Source organism: Rhinatrema bivittatum, chromosome 1, assembly GCF_901001135.1.
Source record: "Rhinatrema bivittatum chromosome 1, aRhiBiv1.1, whole genome shotgun sequence".
NCBI classification, from domain to species: Eukaryota; Metazoa; Chordata; class Amphibia; order Gymnophiona; family Rhinatrematidae; genus Rhinatrema; species Rhinatrema bivittatum.
The window spans coordinates 531,859,616-531,884,982 of NC_042615.1; the positions used below are offsets into that span (position 1 = coordinate 531,859,616).

The 25,367-nt window shown below is 42.0% G+C and overlaps 1 protein-coding gene across 4 annotated transcripts in view; it reads left to right on the top strand.

The window, feature by feature from the left end:
• Nucleotides 1–25,367, top strand: part of RCL1 (RNA terminal phosphate cyclase like 1) — a 118,909-nt gene that overhangs the window by 13,218 nt on the left and 80,324 nt on the right. The window contains exons 2-3 of one of the 4 annotated variants that reach the window (XM_029613603.1): nucleotides 13,174–13,226; nucleotides 22,112–22,183. In XM_029613603.1, coding sequence (XP_029469463.1) covers nucleotides 22,138–22,183 — 46 coding nt within the window. In that variant the 5' untranslated portion in view covers nucleotides 13,174–13,226; nucleotides 22,112–22,137. Of the gene's footprint in view, nucleotides 1–13,173; nucleotides 13,227–13,259; nucleotides 13,482–21,028; nucleotides 21,179–22,111; nucleotides 22,184–25,367 lie in introns of those variants that run through there. The other 3 variants (XM_029613611.1, XM_029613621.1, XM_029613596.1) reach the window with 3 other exon arrangements.

Sequence of the window (25,367 nt, forward strand, 5' to 3'; positions counted from 1 at the left end):
ACCATTCCCCATCTGCAGGGATACGCGGCAGGGTTGCCCGCTGTCCCCACTATTATTTGCGCTTTTTTTTTTTGAACCGTTCACCACATATGTTCGACAGGACTCCTTGATTTCCGGTATACAGGTGGGGGGCGTGGACTACAAAATGTCTCTATTCGCCGACAATAACTTATTCACATTATCGAAGCCTAGCACATCTCTGGAAGGGGTGGTTGAGTTGTTGCAACGCTTTAGTTCAGTGGCTGGGTTCAAGTTGAATCTTGATAAATCGGAAGTGTTAAATATTTCTTTACCCCCAGGGCAGGCTAATACCTTGAAAACTAAACACCCGTTCAAATGGGCTCGGCACTCTATTAAGTACCTGGGCATACTACTCAGCAGTCAGTTAGATGAGATATACAAATTGAATTATGCTCTACTACCGGCCAAGAGTTTTCAAGATCTGGACTCCTGGATGAATTACTCAATTGTGTGGACGGGTCGTATTGCCACGATCAAAATGAATGTCCTCCCCAAATTCAATTACTTATTTCAATCGTTTCCCATTCATATCCCTACCAAGATTCTAAGGGGATGGCAGAAATGATTATTCGCCTTCATATGGAAGAGAAGACCCCCAAGAGTCGCTCAATCAGTTTTATATACTCATAAACTGCGGGGGGGATGGGAGTTCCAAGGGTATTATGTTGCGGCACAGCTTAGTGCTATTATAGCTTGGCATAAAGAGAAGGAACCACCAAGATGGGTAGCTATTGAACAGGCAGCGCTGGGAAGAGTGCCGCTTAGGACCCTGACATGGCAACCACGCGAGACTTGGATGATCCGGGGCATAATGACATTACCAGTACAAACCACATTATGATTATGGGCGCAGTGGAAACATGCCATTACCGCTGTAAGAAATTATTTTCATAATACACACCTGTTTTACAATTAAAATTTTACTCCGGGATGGGAAACTGGGTCTTATAGGGATTGGAAAAACAAAGGACTCATTACCCTGGAACAGCTTTGGGGGAGGGATGGATTCCTGACCTATAATCAGTTTAGGGATACCTATCTGCTACAATACACACATCCATATTATTACTATTAAATACATCATTTTATACGAAAGAACGCTATAGTGAGAGAGAGATCTCTGGGAAAGTTGCAGTTTGAAGTGTGGTGTGAGGCAGCAGATAAGATTAAGGGAAATTTATCAAAGATTTATGGCCTCCTGCAGGTCTCGAACATGGATAGCTTGAAATATATTAAAGCTTGGGAGCAAGATTTACGTAAATCTTTTAACAAAGAGGAATGGGACATAATATTCCTTAACACTAAAGGTTGTTCTATATCTGCTGCTCTCACGGAGAATAGCCTAAAAGTATTGTTTCGCTGGCACTTTACGCCCCATAGGCTGTACCGGGCAAAACTCAAATATGATTTATGTTGGAAGGGTTGTGGTTTATCTGGGACTTTTTTCCATATGTGGTGGGAATGCCTTAACGTAACCAGATTGTGGCGGGATGTTCTCCATGTTATACAAAGCATTATGGGGAAATCTATTATGTTGACGCCGGAGTGTGCCTTACTTAATATCCCTATAGAAGGTGATAGGTATTCAAATGTGTTATTTTCACAAATATGTTTAGGTACTAGATGTGTTCTGGCATCTACATGGAAGCAGGCACAAGTGCCGTCTGTGGATGCATTGTTACATAAATTGAGTGTTAAGAAAAAGAAAATTTACCTTAAAGAAGATCGAGCCCCACTCTTCTGTGGTGAAACCTAAGGGTCCCTCCCCCAGTTGAGAATTCCTAAGGTGATTTCCAATATCCCTCAGCGGTGTGCCTTGGTCCGGTAGCCGGTTCCCGGCATGGACTTAGCCCCAGAGTGGCTGAAAGGCAGCGGGTGCACAACCGAGTGCAGTGGTGAAGGTAAAACCCTCTTTCTCCCCCCCCCCCCGGCAGCTGGAGACCGTCCCAGCACTCGATCGGTAAGTGCCAAGACAGGGTAAGCAGAAAATTTAGGTCTCTTTTCTCCGATGCTCGGATTGCCGTACCAATTTGATTTCCTTTCTGGCGAGGTAAAAGGGAGAATCGTTTGGGTTGAGCAGCCCTGGTTGGGCTAGGCCCTAATCCAGTACAGGGGTCCACGTGGAGACCCTTGGGGGCACCATCTTACGCACGGGGGGTGTCTGCGCAATCTTCCCTTCTCGACCGGCAGTACACGCAGGGCAGGCCGGGCGGCCGATGCGCCTAACTTGTGCGCGTCCAGTACAGACACACACACAGCGGCGTGCATGGCCATGTGCACAACAGAGCGCACACCTCGCGCACATCTACATGCACAGCCGCATTTATTTATTTATTTATTTATTTAAAGAATTTATATACCGGGGTTCCTGTATAGTATACATATCACCCCGGTTTACAATTACACGCGCGCATTGAAGCTAGAAGCAATGGCACCGGCACCCAAGAAGGAATTCTCTGTGCACAGCCTACCACATAAGAGCCGCGCAGCCTGAACTGGAGTCCTGCCTGTGCCAGCATTGCAAGGAAGCCCAGGGGGAACCAAAGCCTGGTCCCTCATTGTCTGGGGATGAGTCCGGAACTACTACAGACGATAGTTCCCTGGATCTATGCATCTCTGAGATAGCCTTTCCACAAGAGGGCCCCTCAGGGGCTCCTACACAGACTCCCCCCTGGGGTCAACATGGACCTAGGGACCTTCTCCTGGTTAGAATTTTTCCAAGGGCTTACAAGCCTTTGTTCGGGCGCAATCAGCCCCGGCTGTGCTCCGGGCTCACCCCCTGCCGGAAGCACAAGATCCTCCCGGCCCTGCTCGGATGCCTCAAGACATGCCTCCCATAACCAAGAATTTCCCTGACAGGGACCTAGACACCTGAGATGATGATAGCGACTCCATGGAAGAAGGAGAAATTCTTCCAGGCCTGGAACCATACCGAACCATGCTTCGCTTCTTCCACATGAATGAACTACCAGACTCTGAGTATTCCAGGAACGGACCCTATGGCGGAACCAAAGACGAACCCCATTCTGGTGTCCCTTCGTAAAGCCTCATGCTACTTCCCAATGATGGAAGCCATCCAGGAACTCATCGACCTGGAATGGGATGCCCCGGAGGCCAGCTTCAAAGGAGGACGGGCCTTGGAAGCCCTATACCCTCTAGAATCAGCGACCAAGGAACGCCTTCATTTCCTGAAAGTGGACGCCATGGTCTGTGCCGTCTCTAAGCGAACAACGATTCCCGATGAGGGATGGGCTGCATTGAAGGATACTCAAGGTAGATGACTGGAATCCATCCTTAAGCAAGCCTTCAACGCAACAGCAATGACACTGCAGATTGCCTCCTGCTGTGCACTAGTGACACGTTCCTGCTTGTGCCTCTCGAGAGAGGCAAATACCTCTGGAACGTATACCAGTGAGACGATGGAACCTGCAGCAGCATTCCTGTCGGCAGACTCCTAGTACAGTGCCTGGAAAGATCGGAACCGGTGCACAAAACGGACCACTTGTTCGTCCTTCACAGTGGGAAGAAACAAGGAGAAGCGGTCTCACGGGCGACCACAGCCCGCTGGATCAAGGAAGTAATCAAGGTAGCCTACATAGTGGCAGGGAAGCCCTTACCACTGCAGGTTAAGGCTCATTCTACGAGGGCCCAGGTAGTTTCTTGGGCAGAAACAAAGCTTCTGTTGCCTGCCGAGATCTATCAGGCGGCAACGTGGTCCTCCATACACACCTCCAAGTTCTACCGCCTGGATGTTCAAGCCCAAGAAGATGCAGCCTTCGCAAGGGCAGTACTAAGTGGGCCACAGGTAGCCTCCCGCCCTGTCCGGTAGTAGCTTTTGTACATCCCATTGGTCCTGAGTCCCATCTGGCTACACACTAGGAAATGGAGAAATTACTTACCTGATAATTTCGTTTTCCTTAGTGTAGACAGATGGACTCGGCATCCCGCCCACGGCTGCCCCAGAAAAGGAGAACCTCAGATAGCAAACCTCGAGACTAAGCAAATACGGGTAGGCCACGGCCTACCCCTAGTTCAAGACAGCCGGTGTCGGCGTAAATTGGTTTAGTGCACTGGCTGTCTCCAATTTGGAAATTAGTTAAACCAGTTCAAGTTTTAATCAAGTTATTTAAGCAAAGATATATCCATAATGGCTTTTCGAAGAGAATACTGAAGAGCTAAGGTTACTGCAGGGGTATATCTACACTATACCCATTGGTCCTGAGTCCATCTGTCTACACTAAGGAAAACGAAATTATCAGGTAAGTAATTTCTCCATTCTTGCTTTGTTTATTCTTTCTTTAGCCCATTCTACCTTTTGACAAAAAAATGTTTTCTTTTTGGTCAGCGATGGGGGCAACTTTTGCCCCTTCAATAGCTAACCTTTCCAGTGGTTTTATACTTCATCTTTTTTTTTGGCCTTTTTTTTTTTTTATGGAAACTGTTTATCAATGATGTTTCTTTTATGGAAAAATTCTATGACAGTATTACAAGAATTTGTCACCTGGTTAAATTGTCGCAACCTTTGCAGTAAATTTACGTTGCATTGAATTTACTTTTCAGTATGATTTGTCAGGGCTCCAGGGGCAATCCGGGAAACTACAGACAAGTTAGCCTGACTTCAGTGCTGGGAAAAATAGTGGAAAGTGTTCTAAATATCAAAATCACAGAGCATATAGAAAGATATGGTTTAATGGAACAGTCAGCATGACTTTACCCAAGGCAAGTCTTGCCTCACAAATCTGCTTCATTTTTTTGAAGGAGTTAAACATGTGGATAAAGGTGAATTGGTAGATGTAGTGTATTTGGATTTTCAGAAGGCATTTGACAAAGTCCCTCATGAGAGGCTTCTAGGAAAACTAAAATGTCATGGGCTAGGAGGTGATGGTCCTTTTCATGGATTACAAACTGGCTAAAAGACAGGAAACAGAGTAGGATTAAATGGTCAGTTTTCTCAGTGGAGGGAGATGGGCAGTGGAGTACCTCAGGGATATATATCTATATATATATATATTTTTTTTTTTTTTTCAGTTCAGTGTAAATAAACAAACAGAATGTTGGGAATTATTAGAAAGGGAATGGTGAATAAAATGGAAAATGTCATAATGCCTCTGTATCGCTCCATGGTGAGACCGCACCTTGAATACTGTGTATAATTCTGGTCGTCGCATCTCAGAAAAGATATAGTTGCAATGGAGAAGGTACAGAGAAGGGCGACCAGAATGATAAAGGGGATGGAACAGCTCCCCTATGAGGAAAGACTAAAGAGGTTAGGACTTTTCAGCTTGGAGAAGGAGATGGCTGAAGGGGGATATGATAGAGGTGTTTAAAATCATGAGAGGTCTAGAACGGATAAAAGTTATTTACTCTTTCGGATAATAGGACTAGGAGGCACTCCATGAAGTTAGCATGGAGCACATTTAAAACTAATCGGACAAAGTTCTTTTTCACTCAGTGCACAATTAAATTCTGGAATTTGTTGCCAGGGGATGTGGTTAGTGCAATTAGTGTAGCTGGGTTTAAAAAAGAATTGGATAAGTTCTTGGAGAAGTGCATTACCTGCTATTAATTAAGTTGACTTTGAAAGTAGCCACTGCTATTACTAGCATCAGTAGCATGGGGTAGACTTAGTTTTTGGGTACTTGCCAGGTTTTTATGGCCTGGATTGGCCACTGTTGGAAACCGGATGCTGGGCTTGATGGACCCTTGGTCTGACCCAGTATGGCATGTTCTTAGGTTCTTATGGCAATGTATGGATTTTCCACCACTTTATTCAGAAAGCCCCCAGAGAGGAATATGGGTTTACATTTTTCCAGCTTTCATCTAAGACATCTGCATCACAATTTTCCCTTTTCACAATTTCTTTGTCACTGTTCTAGACTATAGGAATTTATAAATCAATTTCAAATTTTTCTATATGCTTCATGAGGTACAGCTATCAGATGCAGGTGGTTAGAAGTGCATACAAGCGAGCATTATATTCTGATAGGGAATGTTTACTGCAGTTTAACAAGAAGGAAATGTCTGGACATTATGGGATAGTGAACACTCTTCAGTTCTACTTGCTCAGTAAAATAATTTTCTATTATCCATAAACATTAGGAGGTACTCTTTTCATTAGTGTTTCAGAACTTCAATATGCTTTGAATATACTTGGGGTTGTAATCTTGGTGATTTTTTTTTTTTTGTTCCATCAATATTCACAGATAAAGCATCATATTAGAGTACAGTAGATGGTACATTTATTGTTTTGATATGCTACAAACTTTGGTCTTTGTTAATCTACCTAATGGTCATAAATATTGTTTGATGTATTAATCGAATTGTGATACCTCCTTTGTGGTCTTTACATTATGTCGTTGTAATTTAGTATATTTTGGGAAAATATCACGGAACTTGAAAATACATCTTTCCGAACATAAAAGCTGTATTTTGAACTAGCGCCTTGAAGCTCAAATAGCATTGTATTTCGCAGCAGTACACTTTTTTTTTTTTTTTTTTTTTAAGATCTGAAATGGTGTGTAATAGGTGTGGTTTTGCCACATCAAGAAGGGAGTGAATCAAGGTCTTTAGCTGATTTGTCAAATAATGGATCTTTCAGGTGGGTTCCTTTCAACCACAAGGATTGGATTTAACTGTTGAATGGAATCAATTTTTATGAATAAATATTTTTTTGCAGATTTTTTTTTTTTTTTTGTGACTGGAACACATTCACAAATTTTGATTGGTCAGTATATCATGGGTTCATGTATTTCTTCATTGGATAAACCGATGACTCTTTAAATTCAATGTGTATGGGACATTCTCAACAATTTGATTGTTGAAAAATAGCTAGCCTGTCCTCTGGTCATTGGCAAGACCATGAAGGTCTTTAAATGTGTTGCTCTTTTCCATAGAAATACAAGATGCATAGATGAAAACCGTAGTTTGAAAACTCAGCCCAGAAATTGTGTCCAGCAGCGAAATATGGCCATGTTGACTTTTGTTTCTTTTTTTCCAAAATTACACACTGCATTTGCTGTTTGGACTGGATCACATTTTTTTCTTAGATGAAATCACATGTGAAAAGTTTTAGAGGAGATAACTTCATAACAAATTATTATCTAACTGGGTATTTTCTCAAAGCAATATGATCAGAGAGGGTTTTATTTTTTCCTCATGATGGCAGCATTAAGATAACATATGGTGTGTAAATGTTTGGACACTCTTTCAGTCAGTACTTTGTAGCAGCACCTCCTTTGGCAGACGTAACAACTTTCAAATGTTTCCTGTAGCCAGTTGTGTTTTTTTTTTTTTTTCTATTTTTGCTTTTTGCAAATTTTTCCCACTCTTCTTTGCACAACTCTAGCTTAGGTATGTTCTTAGGTCTCCTTGCATGCACTCCCCACAAATTTTCAATATTTTATTTTAAAATGTATATTACGTCTATCTACAATTCTAGACAGGTTACAATATACATACATACATAATGGATCTCCAAAAAATTGTAAACAAATACAGAACAAAACACAACTCTAGAAAGTGCAAGTTAATATTTTTTTTAACAGCATACATCATAAAATTTATAAACAGTATAAACAGCACACTTAGTTAAAAACAGTTGCAGAATAATATCTAAACAAAAACATTAAACATAAAACAGTACTGAATAAGACATGAAAATGAGAGATGGCCAGTAATGGATTTACCTAACACAAAATCTGCTGTCATGTATTTCCAGTAATATTTAAGTCTGGGGACTGTGAAGACCATTCCAAAACATCCATCTTTCTTTCCATTAAGTACTTCATATAGTTGGTTTTGCAGTATGTTTTGGATTATCTTGCTGAAATATCCAACCTTCTGTGGGACATTAGCTTCTAGGATATGTTCCAAAAGGTTACAGGCTTATTTATTTATTTTTTACATATTTTATTCCACAGTTCCTTTCATTCAGTGTGGTTTTGTTTTGCATACTTTAGATCAGTGGTCCCCAACCCTGTCCTGGGGGCCCACAAGCCAGTTGGGTTTTCAGAATATCCACAATAAGTATGCATGAGAGAAAATTTGCATGCACTGCCTCCATAACATGAAAATTTTCTCTCATCCATATTCATTGTGGATATTCTGAAAACCCAACCGGCTGGTAGGCCCCTAGGACAGGGTTAGGGACCACTGCTTTAGATGATGACTTTTGTGATGGGGTCAAAGAAGAGGTTTCCTTTTGACAACTCTCCCATGCAGAACATTGTTGATTAAGCAATGCTGTAGATGGGGCTGTGGACAACTACTCCAGTGTCGGTGGGTTCTGTTTTGCAGATTTGACCAGTTTTTGGGTAGTTCTGTCAGAATGATTTTTGTCTTCAGTTTCTTTATGTTTTTTTTACAGTTGAACTTGCTAGCTGAAAGCTTTTAGAGAATGAATTATCCAGAAAACAAATCTGAAGCCGATCTAAATTGCTGATAAGCGAAGAAACACAAGGTGATCGGTATAATGCAACCTTTATTAGAATGAGCCCGACTCTGGCCGAGTTTCGCTCCCACAAGAGCTGCCTCAGGGATTGTTGAGGGCAAGAAATATATCTCTTAAAATTTAAAATAAAATACTACATATACTACATAACTACATAACTATATATACTACATAAATGGTTATAATTGAAACACTATATGTTATGTATATGTGTTAGAAAATATGTGCACCCATGTTGACAACGATGATACATAAGCAAATAAAATCAACAATAAATAAAATCAAATCAAATACTCAGTTACTTTAAGGACCCATCGTTATTGAAAGAAGTCCAGAGCAACAGTCACAACCTGAGATGTTAGAAGGGACAGAGTATTTATTCAAATATGGAATTGTCTTCACTAGGCTAGTTGAAAGCTTAATTAGTCAATCTTTTTGGGTCTTATTAATTGCTTTAAAAAAAAAAAAAGTAATCATCTGGAAGGGTGTCAAAAACTTTTCACATGGGTTCATATCTTCTGTGTCAGGAGGTCATCCAGTTGTGGGGTTGGACCATCTCCTGGGATGGTTCTCAGAGCCACTTACCTGGAGAATTGCTAGCAGACACTCTGAATTGGTCCTAGCAACCAAATGAGTGGTCCCTTGACTAGCAGGTAGAAAATCAGACCTTCCACTGCTGGGGACCACCTGGCGTGGATATGTTTGTGACCCTTTGGAAAGGAAAGGTCCCATTCTGCTGATCCAGAAAGAAAGTATGTGGCAAACTAGCCTCAGACACTTTTCCCCTCCATTGGGGCAAGAGTCTACTGTACACATATCCTCAGATACCCCTAGTAGGGGGACTTTGTTGAAACTCAGAGGACAGGGGAACCATGATCTCGTCCCTCAGGATCAAGGCAGGTTGAGCCGGCCCAAACTCAAGTCCCTATTGCTCACTGCTTGGATGTTGAGAGTTTGATACTGCAACCCTTATTTGTCTGACGATGAGTCTCAAGTTCTTTTAGTTTAAAGAGAGGATTCCATTAGAAAATCTTATGGCTTTTAAGTGGAGGAAGGTTTGCTGTGTGGTGTAAGCAAAAGATCCTAGATCCTTTCTCCTACTCCACACACAAAGGGGTGGGTTTTAAAAGGGTTACACGCGTAACCCATTAAAACCCCTCCTGCCGAGCTTATTTTGCATAGGCCCGGCGACACGCGCAAGCCCTGGGACGCACGTATGTCCTGGGGCTTGAAAAAGGGGGCTGGGCGTGGGCGGGGCTGGAGCCTCAAGGCACAGCAGCCATTTGCTGCTGTGCCTGGGATCGCGGGCTGGCTGTTGCCCGGCGTGCACAACCTATGCTTGCCCAGAGCCAGGCGCAACTTCTAAGTTAAAGGTAAGGGTGGGGGGTTTAGGTAGGGCTGGGGGGGGGGGGCGCGCGGAAGGAAAGTTCCCTCCGATTTCGGAGCGGCCTTGGAGGGAACAGAGGAAGGCTGCGTGGCTCAGCGTGCACAAAGTGCACAAGTGTGCACCCCCCTTCCGCGCGCCGACCCCGGATTTTATAACATGCGCGCGACTGAGCTAGCATGTTATAAAATCAGGCGTAGATTCGAAAATCTGGCCCAAACTGATTTACTTTCTGCGTTTTCTATGTCTGGTCTCAAGACCAACTTAGTGCAATCGGTGCTTACCATCACCATGTAGAAGGTAAACCCATGTCTATACAGCTTTTAGTTGTATGGTTTATGCACGGCCTGCTTCATCGAAAGCCTCCCATCAGATGATCTGCTGTGTCGAGACCTCAGTGTGGTTTTGTCCCCAGCTGATGAAAGCTCTCTTTGAGCCAGTACACTCCTGTGACCTGAAGAACCTGACCTGGAAGGTTGTATTTTTGGTGGCGGTCGCTTCTGTGTGCAAGGTTGGTGAGCTGTAGTATCTTATCCACCTTATACCAAGTATTATCATGAGAGGGTGATCCTGTGATCCCATCCTAAGTTTCTTCCTAACGTGGTGTCAGAATTCCACCTATCAATCATTCTTCCCACATTTTTTTTCCCAGGCTATATATCCACCAAGGTGAACAAGCACTGCACAGTTTGGCCTGCAAGAAAACTTTGACGTTCTGCCTGGAGTGGGCCAAAGTCCTTAAAGTTCGCTGACCTCTTGTTTCTTTTGGCACACATAAGCTGGGGATTGCTGTTGCTAAATAGACTATTTCTAATTGGCTAGCAGGTTGCATCCTGTTCTGTTCTGCCCTGGCAGGCTTGAATCTGATGGGCCATGCCATGGCTTATGCCTGTTCGAGCCATGGCAGTGATGGAGGCTCATCTACGATTGGTTCCCATGGAGGAGATCTGTAAGACTGTGACAGTGTTCTCCACTCATTCACATCTCATTAGTGCTTGGACAGGAGTGGCTGACGCAACCGTAGGTTTGGCCAGTCTTTCCTTTGGAATTTGAGCTGTAGAACCAAACTCTTCTCTCTCCTAGAGTCTGTTCTTTCTGTTCTAGGCTTACCTATCGTAGGTTTCTAAATTTAAATAGAAAAAAAGGATTGTGGCCAACAAATTAATTATTCACGTTGACTCCTGTTTTTCTTCTCTTTTTCATTGGGGGCAGCTTGCAGCTAGAGTTTCCCCATGTGTGAGGACTGCCATCTCGCTTGTCCTCAGAGAAAGCAGAGTTGCTTATCTGTTCTCTGCGGACAATAGGATGTCAGTCCTCACGAAACCAGCCCAACTCCTTGTGGAGTTGTGTGTCCCAAAAAAAACACTTTTTTTTCTTTGGTAAGCTGTGAGATTGAAGGGATCCTCGGACCCTCTGTGGACGTAGGACATAATGGCATGTGTGATCATGCCCAGTGAGGTATAGTCCGTTCTAAAAATTGTTATTTTTCTATGTCGGGCTCCATCGGATGATGTCTCCCTATGTTTGGGAACTGACATTCTACTGTCCTCGGAGAGCATCCCTTTCAGGTAAGCAACTCCCTTTTTTGCTTTCTAGTACAATATTTCTTTTAAATTGCTACAAGGTACACAAACTGGAAGAAAGCATTTAAATTATATGAAACTGATATAACCCATAATAAACAAAAACAGGGTATATATATTAAAAAAAAAAAGTCAATGATTTAAGCAGTATGTAATTAGAATTTATATTTTTTTAACTTAAGAATACTCATTCTTCTCATTTAAAAATGTCACAATTAAATCTCATCACAGACTTGCTAAATCTACATTAAAGTCTCATAAAAATGAATTTAATGGCCTTGTCACACTCTCATGCTAACTACTAATCATATATGAACATTAATTTGTTTTTAATCTAATGACTCTAGTATGTCCAGTACTGTCCAGCTCTTGCTCCCAGAAAGTTCTGGGCTTTTAGTTTCTGTTTCTCAGCAGATCGAAGTCACGTGCAGAGACACAGGCTGGATAGGATTATAGCTTTAGTTGTGGAAATGGGCCAAGAAAGGCAGAGGAGTCAGTAAAGAGACAATAAAGGCAGAGTAGAATGGTGGAGTGGACTGGAAAGAAAACGCCAAGGCATTCAGTACTTGCACAGCTTCCCATATTCCCCTACACATTGCTTCAGAAAAACTCATATACTAATAAAGAAAACCCAATGTAGGTGGAAACAAACATAATCAAAATGTGACAAATCCCCCAGAGTAAATGATTAAGAATAGTCTCGGTGTGCAACATCCACTACTAATGAAAACTGACCACCATGTTCATTGAGTGCTGTTTTAAAACAGACGCTGTCTTTAGTATATTCATTGGTCATTTAATTGTCCAGTTGGTAAACTTTTTTTTTTATAAAAAAAAAAAAATTTGTATGCAGGGAAAAGCACTTATCTTAAAGAACACTCTGGTCATCATCTTAATTACTGCTGCCAGACGCTGTCAGTGTTTCGTATATCTGCATCAGGGGCACCAAAGAAACAATCATTATGATCAACCATACTTTAAAAATGGCATAGGCGGGAAAGCAGAGCTACTGTCACTCATAATTAAAGACATGTCTGAATCAACTTCAATTGTTCTGTAGATTGTACCAGTCTATATCCTCATTCAGACTGCAGGGAAAAAGTATTGAGTTGAAAAATCATTTTTTGTTCTCGATAAGAGAGCAAAGTTATATCCTTGCCCCTTTTAGAGGTTTGTACTACCTGAACCACCATCCATTGTAATTCTGAAAATGTATGTTGATGATCTGTACAATGTTTGACCAGCAGAGCATTAGGTGTGCGATTTATTAATTTGACCGCAGTGTTCCCTGAGTTGAAGTTGAATGTTACCCCCTAGTATATATTTGTGTGTATGTGTGTGTGTATATATGTGTATATATATATATATATATATATATATGTGTGTGTGTGTATATTGCGTAGACAACATTCCTAGTGGTACAGTCCAAGTAAGATTGACGACTGATTTTGATACAAGATGAAAGATGTCTAAACAATACCCGTTTTATTATTCCTGCAAACATTACATTGTCCATATTGATAATGGCCAATCTGTGCAGTAGGCAGGGTAAGTTTTCTGGAAGAACTGCTCTAACAACCTTATCTCTAAGGTTTGTTCCATTTTTAAAAGAGAAAAGCAGCAGTAGCTGTAAAGAAGTGTGGAGAGAGAACACTTCCCAGTGCTGTCTTATCGACAAACTTCATGTGAGCAATTGGTGAACTTAAGTCAACATCATGCCCTTTGTTCTCTTGTAGATAATCAGGATATAATCCAGCAGACAAAGGGGAAGTGAGGATACCCTATCAAGGTGATTCAAACAAGATTATCGAGGGGCAAAATACTCTGTTAGAGTACAACTACATTTAAAATCTTAAACCTGATTTTGCGTGCAGTCAGACGTGATCCTGCCTGGATTTACGCACTAGCAGCCTAGCTGCAGTGTTTTGCAAGTTGGAGCTATTTAAGGGGGCCAATGTAATAAGGTGCGCTGAAGCTGTCGTGGGTTTGTGCGCGCCATCACGCACGTTTGTACTCAAGTTTTCCCGTGCAAAGCCCTACACAGGTATGTAATAAGGGTTTTGTGCACACTTATAGACCTGTGGTTTTTCAGTGCGAGTGCATGCTAATGGCATGCAAAGGAGACAATTATTCATGGGCAATGCAGGAAGCCGCGCTAGCAGGGAGATTGGGTTAATGCGTTTTTTTAGCACCTGGGTCAGGGCAGGAGATGAGCGTTGGGGTAGAGACCGGTTTTTTGATGCTTTTGCGGCTCAGCCAAGTGGCAGTCTGAACTGGTAGAGAGAAGGCAGCTTCTCGATGAGGCAGAATCGCTGATCTGCATTTCTCACTCTTGCCAGCGGTCTGAGTCCGATCATGAAGGAGTTAGATATTGCTCTACCCACCTCCATATCAACTTCTGGACCACTAATTTATTCATTTTTTTGAAAAAGAAAAGCTTTTGCCCCGAGAATCAATCGCAGGCATTCACACACTGATGGGGGTCTTTGCGTTTTACTACATAAGGCTGTTAGTGCGCATTGTGGCATGTATGTTTGGTATGTGCAGATTTTATGCACTTATCTAATTAGCATACAGAGCTGTTATTACATCCCGTGCTTCCGCTTGGTTTTGCCATGCGTGCCAAAATAATCTGCGCAGAAAAATCACGGATTTCAGCACAGGTCTTATTACATTGGCCCCTATGTCTGTAACTGCAAGACCCTGATACGAGTTTTAGTAATCCAGTCAGTATGTGACTGGAGAATGAATAATTGTAGTGAGCACCACCTTACTGAATCAATCCTGAGCTGGCGAATTTGCCTAAGTGACAAAAACATCCATGAGCCAGTTTTTAAATTGTGTTGACAGTAACACAACTCATGTACTCTTCTTGGCTCTCTTTTCTGCATGTGTGTGCCTAAAATACACCATCTGCTATTTTGAACATATTTTTCAATGTGGGGAGAAGTAAGGTGGAATGTGAAATATTTCTTTCCCCTCCACCCCCAGTCTCTGAAGTGAGCAGTCTGGAACGCTCTTCCTCTGCTGCAGCTCCCTCTGCTTTTTCTTCTCTGAGCTTCAAACTGGGCACCAATTTTCTGGGAAGACAATGAAGCACCACAAAGAAATGTGCACTCCAGCTATTCTAGCACCGCCACTTCCGGAACATTGATATCACTTCCTGCTTTATTTGGTGTTTTTAAATGCCAGTTGAAAAGCAAGTCCCAAATATAACATTCAAATATAAATATAGTATGTGCTGTGAATCATATTTTTATTACCCTGGGGCATACTCAAGACATCTCAAGCTCTTGAAAGGGGCAGAGTTGTCATGGAAGGTTGAAAACCACCCTCATAGTTGCTACAATTTTCCTGTTTAGCAGAGTTTCACCTCGCCACCCCAAGCATCTCTGTTTGAGAATGCCGCTCAATTTGTGAGCTTGCCAGTGATTATTCTTGAAGGGTGCCTACAGCATTTGATAAATAGCTTCTTAGCTGCCAAAGAAAACTAAACTGCTTTCACAAATGCAAAGTTAGCTGGGTAATTATTTCACTATATATACATCTACATATTGGGGGGGGGGGGGAGGGGGAAGAGGATTTGTTTGCTTTTTAACCTTCAGAGTTATATAGCTTAGGGATTGTTTTTTTTTGTTTTTTTTCTAATTGTCTACATCTGGCTAATTAAGTTCCTAGTGAAATCTAGAGTGGCTCAAATTGTTATACAAATGGGAGTCTTAAAATATTGCCAGTGAGGTCATATGCCACCTGTGTGCAGAAAACCTCTGGGATGGGTCTGCTTCCCCTAGGATCTGCTCTCACGCAACTCTGCTCAGCTAAGAGACCATAGTGGTGCTGCTGCTGCTGCTGCTTCTTGTGACTGGCTCAGCCAGTGCTTACTGTATATTATCTGGCTCTCCAGAAACCCATGGCAGATGAACCTATAGCCTAGCTAGTCTGCCATACTTCATTCCTATTGCATTGCCATGGGGATAGCAGTTCATTGTAATGGTAATAATATTATTATGAACCCATATAGCCCTTTAACTGAGTGGGAGCAGAGATTGAAACTTTGTGTGCTATTAGGATATTGTTTAGTTTGAAATTACTACTATTGCTATTAGGTAGGGAATAGAAATGAAGATATGGGGTGGCTTCTGTTACATCTAAAGTTTACATTTCTGCTTAGAGGTGGCCTGCACGGAGTGGCAGTTACTACCCTAAACAGAAGGCTTGGGGGTAACCTGCAAGGGGTGGCAACTTGCTAGGCAGACTGGATTCATCATTTGGGTCTCTATCTTCCGTCATTTACTATGTTACTACTACTTATAATATAAAGTGCTACGCAGGGCTGTAGTGATGCACATAGAGAGAGTCTCTGCTTCACGGAACTTATGTATTGAGGTGTAAATGGTTGATAATAGACAATAAAGGGTCATGAAAAGGTTGTAACACAGACAAATGAAAAATCGCTCAAATATTAAATATTAAAGGACCATCATTCTAAGCACTACCAGTACTGTAGACCCCCAGTGCTTTATGTATAATCGTTGGACCCAAAGTTCAAATTGTAATTTTTAAATTTTCATTTATTTATTTATTTTTAATAAAAATTAAGTTGAGCGACCACTTTTCTTTCTTAACTTTTAGTGTTCATATATTCCATGAAGTATCTGGTGAAACAAATCCCATCAATCCCAATGTGCCGTGTTGCGAGCTAAAACTTTGCCTTGAGGATGGTCTTGCATTGATATCAGATACTGAAATAAAAGAAATTTATAAAACTAGAATACTTAGCACATAGCTCAACAGGTAAGAAGGCATACACACCATTCTTATAACCACCAGTTCTGCGGGTTGTAACCCGACCCCAGAAGCATTCCACCAATTTATTAACATCTAATTTGTATAGGAAACTTTCAATTGGCTACAAAAGAATAAGGCATGACATCAGCAGTTGCCATACAAACTGCAATGTAATGTTTCACACAAAATTCAGACCAAAGAGTAACAGTCAATTCTGGCATTTAAGCCATAAGGGAAAACAGCGTTAGCAGTAAAAATCCAAAATTGTTTCCTTAAATCCTGGCTAGAAGTTAGCACTTATTCAGTGATCCACCAATGAAGGTCCGCAAAAGAATGTGACTTTTCTAGGCAACGAGGAACCATCAGGGCTTGCAATTTTTTTGTAAACAGACAGCTCTTATGTTCTAGTAATCCTGTTTTAATCATGCATTTAGTGCATCCGATATAAAGTAAATTGCAGGGACAACTGATAGCATACACATTTTTTGATGTTCTTTTTATATTGAATCTTAACTGCCAAGCACTCAACTATTGAAAAATAATTTAAAAAAATATAAAAGCATGCCTAATGCGAGGGCTACCTTTTGCCAGGATAAAATAATTTGGACCATTTTGGAGAATGATGCAAGCAAACCTGTCTACTACGACATTAGTTTCTCTAAGGCCACAGGGACTGTACAGTCCCGTCTCCCCCCCCCCCCCCCCCCCCCCCCCCCCCCCCCCCCACTCCTAACCATTATGATTTGGGAAAACAGGCAGGCGCCCAGTTTCTCAGTTTTGATATCTTACAAGGAAAAGAATATAAAAGTTTTTAAAGAATGTTCAGCATTGGAAAAACAAACAAAAAAAAAAAGCCCACGGGGAATACAGCTCCTGAGCCGCAGGTCTCCTCAGTATCTGCGGCTCTAAATCCTGGTTAGGAATTGGAGATGGATTTATGCCTCCGTTCTCGGTGCCCATCCTTCTATATAGGAATACGGAGCTCAGCCTCTGTTTGTTTTTAACGGTGAAGATCAGTGGATCTTACTATAGCTCCGCCTTCCACCGTCCAGTTTCCTTTTCTCCTGATGTATTCTTAAATAGGGGTGAAGGAGGGAGTCTTTTATGGACAGCTCTTTCCATCAGTGCCTTAACAGCTATGGAAGGCACAAAACATCTAAAACACATTATTGGGTGTCATCCTTACATGAGAGGAATATTCTGCAGAAGAACAATCGTCTGGGTCAGAACATTAGTTGCAGTCTTGTTATAGGGCCGATTTAATTAAAAAAAAAAAAAAATTGGGGGGGAAATTTTAAATTATTCTGTACGTAAATCAGATTGTTTGGAAGTGTGTTTAAAATTGTCAAGACTTTTTGTTTGCAAATAAATGCATTACAAAACATGCATTTACCCCCAAAGCTAACAATCTGCTAATCCTTTAAGTATGAAAAATGAAATGTGCTTAGACTGAGGTGCCTTTCAGAATCTGGGGAGTTGAAGGTTGGTTGTTAGATGTTTCCTATCTTTTCTGAAGGTAAAGTGTTAGACAGCTCTCAATAAGTCCTGCATTGTACTCGATAGGATTTAGAGGTGGTATACTTTGTGTGACAGATTGGCAGGTAGTTATTGGGGGGGAGGGGGGGCATTAGGGTGAGCTCCGTGAACTACCTATGGAGATTTCATTTTGAAATCCCTGCGGCACCAATTGCCATGGGAGTTTTCCTTTTGAAAATCAACTTAATAGCCACAGGCTTTCAAGCACCGTGGGAATTTTTTTTTTCTTTTTTTTTTTTTTATAAAATTGGCCTCTGTAAGCATTGGGAGTGGACTCTGTTCTCAGCCAAGAAGATGCCATCATGATTAAACATGGAGCCCATCTGGTTGCTCTGCTTCCCTATTGTAGCTTCTTCCTAGCACAGCTTGGTTTGGGTTTAGTATTCGGACACTTCTGCTCATAGACACTGGGCAAATTAATGTTTTCTCTATTGGCCCTAGTTTCTGAAAAGTCTTTCCTCTTCACTGTAAACAGCCTTGTTTTGTCTTCTTGCATGTATACAAAGACAGAAGCATAAACTAGTTGTGTTTAATGACACACACAATCTAATCTCAGATACCCTTTTTATAAGTGTGTTAATTCAGATTCCAGGTATAAACTAGTGGAGTGCATATATTACAGAAAATTAAAATTTTTGATATTTTAAGTTTGTTTTTTTTAATATGGGTACCTTTCATATGGGGGAGGGGTGCAATTTAGTTGATTTAGTGTATACACTCTGAGTTGCAAATACACATTTAAAGTTTAAATGGAAAAATTGATTAAAATCATTACTTTTCTGGGCCAGCATCATGCTTGGGCCGCAATGCTTTATACAGTTGTGAGGATCTGGCTTTCAGATCCCCCCCCCCCCCCCCCCCCCCCATTCGTTGAGACTCGTTTTTGGCCTGGGTGTGCCACAGAGGGTGGTGTGCTTGGCCCAGGAAGGGAGGAGAGAATCGGGGCTGGTGCAAGAGTATTTGTCACCGTAGACGAATTTTCGGTCATGCACCTGCCCCCCCCTCTCTCAACCCCCAAATTACCTTTTTGGCAGCAGCTCCAGCACAGTGCTCCCTTCTTTGGCAGTATTGTCTGACTCCCTCTGGGCCTCGTGCTGTCAAGATCTTTCCCTCCCCTGTCATTTTTTTGGCACTCTAGGCGATCGCCTAGTTTGCCTAATGAAAGCACCATTAGGCTGGGGAGGATAAGACCCTTCTGCTACCTCTATGATGGTGGCCCCTGCTCGTCAGAAGGCCCTGAGAGTATTCCTTGGTTGGAGGTACCCCTTCAGCTCTTGAGCTGCTTGAATGTGCTGTCTGGAAGGTCAAAAAGGAGAGAAGTTTTTCTACTTGGTACTTTAAACCCGTCCACCCTTGTCCTAAAAATCTGAAAATAAACACACGCTCTGATTTATTTCCTGGTATCAGAAACAATAACAATAAAAACAGAAGAGTTCTTACAGAAAATGTATAATGCTTTCCACACTCCCGTGGTTCAGGATCTCTCTGCTGTTTTCATTGACCCTGACACTTCCCAGCTTAAAGATCTTCTGATCTGAGGAGAGGCGCACAGCCTTCACGGCCACCCGCATTGGATTATATTTTCCCACCCAAGATAAAAGCTTAGTTCCCGCCACCAGCCCATCTTACTTGGGTAGAAATTCTAGTGTGTTCAGAGTTTCCTCACTCATCCCTTTTACAGAGGGCTAAATAGCTTTTCTTGCAGCAGGGGAAGGCTTACTAGAGGAGGAGGAGGAATTCTCTTTAGAAGACAAAACAGTCTCCAAAAACACAGGGTGACATCAAGCCAGGATGGAGAGGACAAGGGCCAAACCAGACTGCTCCACTCCAAGGGCGTCCCGTTTGCTAATGAAACACATTTTTCTATCTGGAAGAAAATGAAGCATGCGAGGGCATTTCAGGAGATCCTGTTCTGGTGAGCGCTGGAACCAGCAAATAATTTTCTGTTCCATCCTGCAGTGGAAGTCACACAGAAGGTGCATTCGCCTTCTTTCGTGGTCGTTCTGCAGCTGTTTGTGTTGATTCTTTAGTATGTTAGATTGGTAAGGAGACTATTAAATCCTGGCTTTTTAACGAGGCATACACAACTCAATCTTAGTATGTATTATTTCTCAGTTTATGCTTTTACCGTTTTTTATTGGTTTCGATTCTTTCTAAATTTATTTTTTGTATTTAATTTTAGCAGTTATTACTTTTAGTGCTTTTATTTTATGAGTTTTTAAATTTAATAATGAATTGTTTAGGTTTTATGTTTATGCTATTATGGTTAATATTTTAAGGATACGATTATATTTTGTACTAGGTTTAAAACAATTGTCTATTTTTAATATGTTGTGAACCGTTAACGATGGACTGTCTTAGTGATGGTGTACAAAACCTAATAAATGTGTTAGAAATTATGCATTGTATATAGTGACAGTGTGTTGGATATAAATATCGGTGGCCCCTTTTTGCTTTGAAAGTTTATTCTGCTCGTTGTAGATGAGCATGGTATGATCTTACATGACGTCTAAACACCAGGCCACTCTTACTGAGCAATCAGGTGGACTTAGTTCCTGCCTCTGGCGACTCCTGCAGATAGCCCATGTGAGCAGTGGGAATGGAGGAATAATTTTTTTTCTCTAAGCTTGTTTACTGCCTCTTTTCTAGTGATCTCCTATGACACAGCTACAAATTTCATGTTTTCATTTAGTTTCACTATAGAAAAGTGTTACAAAGTGTCATACCTAGACCTGCTTTTTAAATTTCATTACTAGAGCAAGCACATGTCCTCTTAATTATTCTGAATGACACAGTTCGGGCTGATGGCGTTCAGCATAAATTGTCTGAATGATCCCAGTGACCCATGTCTCAGTCTGACAGAGCTGGTGCATTTTCAGACAGGGGGAGCTGCCTATACCATTTGTGGGTCATCCCTCTATGCCAGGAGTGGGCAATTCCGGTCCTCGAGGGCTGCAAACCGGTCGGGTGTTCAGGATACCCCTAATGAATATGCATGAAAACAATTTACATGCGACTGAGGCAGAGTGCATGCAAATCTCTCTCGTGCATATTCATTAAGGATATCCTGAAAACCCGACCGGTTTGTGGCCCTCGAGGACTGGAATTGCCCATCGCTGCTCTATGCAGAGCTCCCCAAATCTGCCCTCATGATCCCACAATCAGCCGTGTTTTCTGGATATCCATAGTGAATATGCATGAGATAAATGTGCATGTCTGGGAGACCCAGTAAGTACAAATATATAGTTTATGCATTTTCATTTGTAGATATCCAGAAGACCTGACTGGCTGTGGAGCCACCAGGATGGCTTTGGGAAGCCCACCCTTGGTGGCTAATGAAGGATAGAGACTCAGAAGAGGATGTTCCCTCCTCTACCTAATAAAAAAAAAATGTAGAAAGAGGTATCATTTAAGGATGTAAGTAGGTTTGTTTTGTGTTTTTTTTTGTTTTTTTTTTAAAGATATGTTTAAACTACTGAAATTAATGGCTATATTAACAAATGCCAACTAGGGCCCCTCACCCTTGTATCACAACCACTGGGAGCCACAGGAAGAGAGTCAAAGCCATGAATGGGCCTGGGGGGGGGGGGGTGGTCTCTTGATGCTGCTGGCCTGCTGCCTTCCCCTTGCCACCTGGGCAAACAGTAGAATGTTTGGAGAGAGGAAGAGAGCAAATCTTCCTCCCTGCCCCCTTCTCCTGCATCACTGCCTCTCATGTTCCCTGGCCAGTAAAACACTCCTACACCAACAGACCTCCCAGAGGGCAGGCAATGGCATGGCATCTTGCGCCTGCCAACTCTAGGGATGCCCTTCTCGTTGCACGCTGCAGCATTGTACCCCTCCCCCTAGTTGTCTTGGTATGTAAGGTAAGGGAGGGAAAAATGCAAGAGCCAAAATGGCTGCCTCCTGTCCCCAGTTTGGAAATGACCTTCCAGTAGGGAGGGGCTGTGCCATGGAAGCACAGAGGAGGAGACAGTACAGAGCTGAAACCCAAGCCCAGCAGCATGAGGCGCAGGAGGGGGATCTCACGTACCACATCTCACTCTTTGCAATATATTTACAGGGGAAAAAGGGAGAAAAATGTGAGGAGAGAGACCTGGGTGGCAGCTGAGGTGACTGGGAAGTAGAAGCTATAGCTTTCTAAACTGACACATGTTTTCTGTGTTTTATATGTTTTGTTATTTTAATGGTGCAAGTTTTTAGCTTGGTGAGGAGCAGAAGGACTATCTTCTGCGCATTTCTTTGTTTTCCGGTACAAATTCCTACTGTTTGCCGAATGACTGGTTTTTTTTGCTTATTGAAGATACTAAATTAACGACCATCTTTTGTACTTTGTTTTATGTTTTTCAGATTTTGAAGCAAGTTTCATAAGATTAATGGATAAAATAACAAACGGCTCTCGCATTGAAATAAATGAAACAGGTAAGGGGGCTTTCTGTTTTCCTATGCTTTTGTGTCTAAGTTCTCTTTTTTTTTTTTTTTCTTTTTCCCTCTCCTTCCTCACTGCCATGTAAAGGGGGGATCTGGTTCCAGTTTTATTTCCCTGGGCTGGGGATGCTGTGTCACGACTGCCCCGCCCCCTCCGGTAGAGGACAAGAAATGCATCCGTTGCCCATTGGTGGCCACATTCGGGGTGTATGTTCCCGAGTTCTTAAGGAAGCTGCAGGCTATAACTTCTTGACCAAAGAATCGCTGCAGTGGCTGGGCTGGATGAGGTCAGGCCAAAAGATGGGAGACATCCAGGTGGCTGTGAAGGAAAGCACGCAGCACCAGAGTCTCAATAGAAACTGTTTCCAGCTGATCTGGAAGCCCAGAGATGTGAGAGAGAAAACAGGCAGACACCCTCCCTCCCGTCCCCCCCCCCCCCCCTCCCCAAAAAAAGGAAACCTACAACATTTTACTGGCATGAGCAGTATTATAATATTCATAGCAGAAGTCAGTCATGCAGGATTGACAGCTTGGTTGTAAAATAATACCGGCAATGGCGAAGATTTAAAGGTTTGTTTGGTCTCTGAAGGGTATACAACACTATATGCTAGTGCTGTAGGTAGTAAGGATGTCGCTGGTGGAAAGAGGGAGAAAAAGTACAGGTGACCTAATTTTTAGGTAGGTGCTTATGTAACCATTCTTTTTTTTAATACACTTTATTTAACATTATGTAACCATTCTAATGCACAGTCGCCCTTGGCAATTCAATGTCTTCCCAACAGCTCCACCCAAGTGGAGCAAACGTATGGAAAACATACAGATAAATCTTAACAGTGCCTAGGGAGTTGTCAAGCTGCTATGAAACTTGAGGTGTGACCTGTATAAAACAAATACCAAAGATGTGTACTGTAGTAAGTAAACATTCATCTTCTAGTACAGTATTTATCAGCTTTTCTGCATATATTCATCATTGTAGATATACCTATGGCAAGTTCCCATGGATCCTAATATCAACTAGCAAAGCTAATTAGGACAGTATGAACATGCATTTTGGCATCCACATGTGATGGAGTAGTTGGAGGTTCCTAAATGAATTCCTGATACTGCTGTGGGAGCTCTGGTGCTCGTAGTGTTATGGGTTGGCTGATGAGAGAGCGTGCTGGAACTTATTCTTCACACCACTCTTTACCTCTTCTTTGCATATGAAAGGGCTTATTCATTACATACTCCTAAGACCACTGGCAGAGCACTTGTCTTCAAGCAGATGGCAATTTAGAAGGTGTTGTCTAGTTGATGGTTAAGAACATAAGAAATGCTGTGCTGTCCTCGCAGGACGTCACCTTTGCTTGTGATGATAGGCAGCCGGTTAACACTTTGATCCAGCTTCAGATAATCAGATGGATTCAACTCTTAACTTCCAAAATGTTTGTTAGAACATTTTGAATTACAAGATTCTCGCTGTGAAGAATTGGAGTAGAGATTAATTGCACAAATTCTGATATTGTCACAGCTGTGATGAGTGAGTTTCTCTGTTTTAGTTGAGTTTATATGGAGCGAACTGCAACTGTGATAGCTGGAGTTCAAAAGCAAATGGGAAGAAACAATTTTCTTATGAGTTTGTGGTAAAGGATACTGAAGGTGCAGCTAGCTTGCAGAGAGCCTTCCCCCGCCACACACACACTGAAAATCCCTCCAAACAAACTGTCCCAGGCTGCTTTGGATCAGAGGAACCAATAGAAAAGGGAGAAACACACTGAGAAAGAACAGGCAGTATCCGGTCAACTCCGCTGACCTATTAGAGCAAAGGTCTTATGGCCTAAAGGAAAGCTAAGCTAAATAATATTATAATGGGATTCAGGGAGGCATTCAATAAGGGAAACACATAAAACACACAGTGAAAACAAAACAAATGCCATGTTGGGTCAGACCAAGGGTCCATCAAACTCGGTATCCTATTTCTGATTGTGGCCAATTAGGTCACAAACACCTGGCAGGATCCTAAATAGATTCCATGCTGCTTACTCCCAGAGATAAACAATGGCTTTCCCCCAAATAACTGTGTATGGCAAAAGGTAAGATTCCTTATCGCCGCCAGTTTCACACCGAATAACTACACCTTTTATGGTATAGTTATTCAGCGCGAAATCCGGAAGCAATCGCTGCCAGCTATCGCAGGACTGCCCCCGCTTCGGCCCCCCGTTACCGCCGGATTCTGTAAGGTCGCAGACCTTAGAGAATCCAGGCCTTAGTTATTATATGAAGGAATGGATGTGTTAGCCCACAAAGCTAAAATCACATATCTGTCCTTCCCGTCTGTCTTGATGCAATAGTGTGAGTTGAAAAAAAAAATGCATGCTGAATTTCAGCTCACATTTTTACTTGTGCGCTAAAAAAAACCCTCCCCCCAATGCATTAAGCTGATAGTATGCAAATGCATCAGGAGCCTTATAAATAGGTATGTATACCTAAAAATGTGTGCAAAAAATGGACTACTTATCTGCTCACATTCCTAGGAGATCATTGCTTAGTTACCTTCCGCCAGGTCCAGAAAAATATCTGTTTTAGCAGTCACTCCAGCAATCTGGAATTCTAGGCCTAATGAACTGAGATCAATTCCTGATTTATGTTTTTTCCAGAAGCATTGTAAGGCATGCTTGTTTTCCACTGCATACTCATCTAGAGATGCTTTTTCTTTATAGATATATATATATATATTTATATTAATAGTTATTTTAGTTGATTACCTGTTTTTTGAGCTACAGATTTTTACATTTTTTCTGTTATAACAGAACTTGTGTTTTTTTGCTGTACACCACCTTAAGCTGATAAAAATGGGTAGTATAAAATCTGAGAGAAAAATAGCGCATATAAATCAGGTTTTCCTAGCGTGTAGCCAGATGGACTCAAGACCAATGGCTATAGTGTGCTCCTGATAGCAGATGGGAGACGGAGTCAGATTTCAAAGCTGACGTCAGCCTTCATATACCCGTGCAGGAAGCTCAGCTCTTCAGTATTTCTCAGTCTCCTAAAGCAGATAGGGACTCTACACACACTAGAATAGTGTGAGCAAATTTAAAACAAGAAAAATCTTACCTCTAGAAGATGAGCCCCGCTGTCCTTCGGTGATACCTAAGTGTCCCTCCCCCAGTCGAGAATTCCTGAGGTGATTTCCGAGATC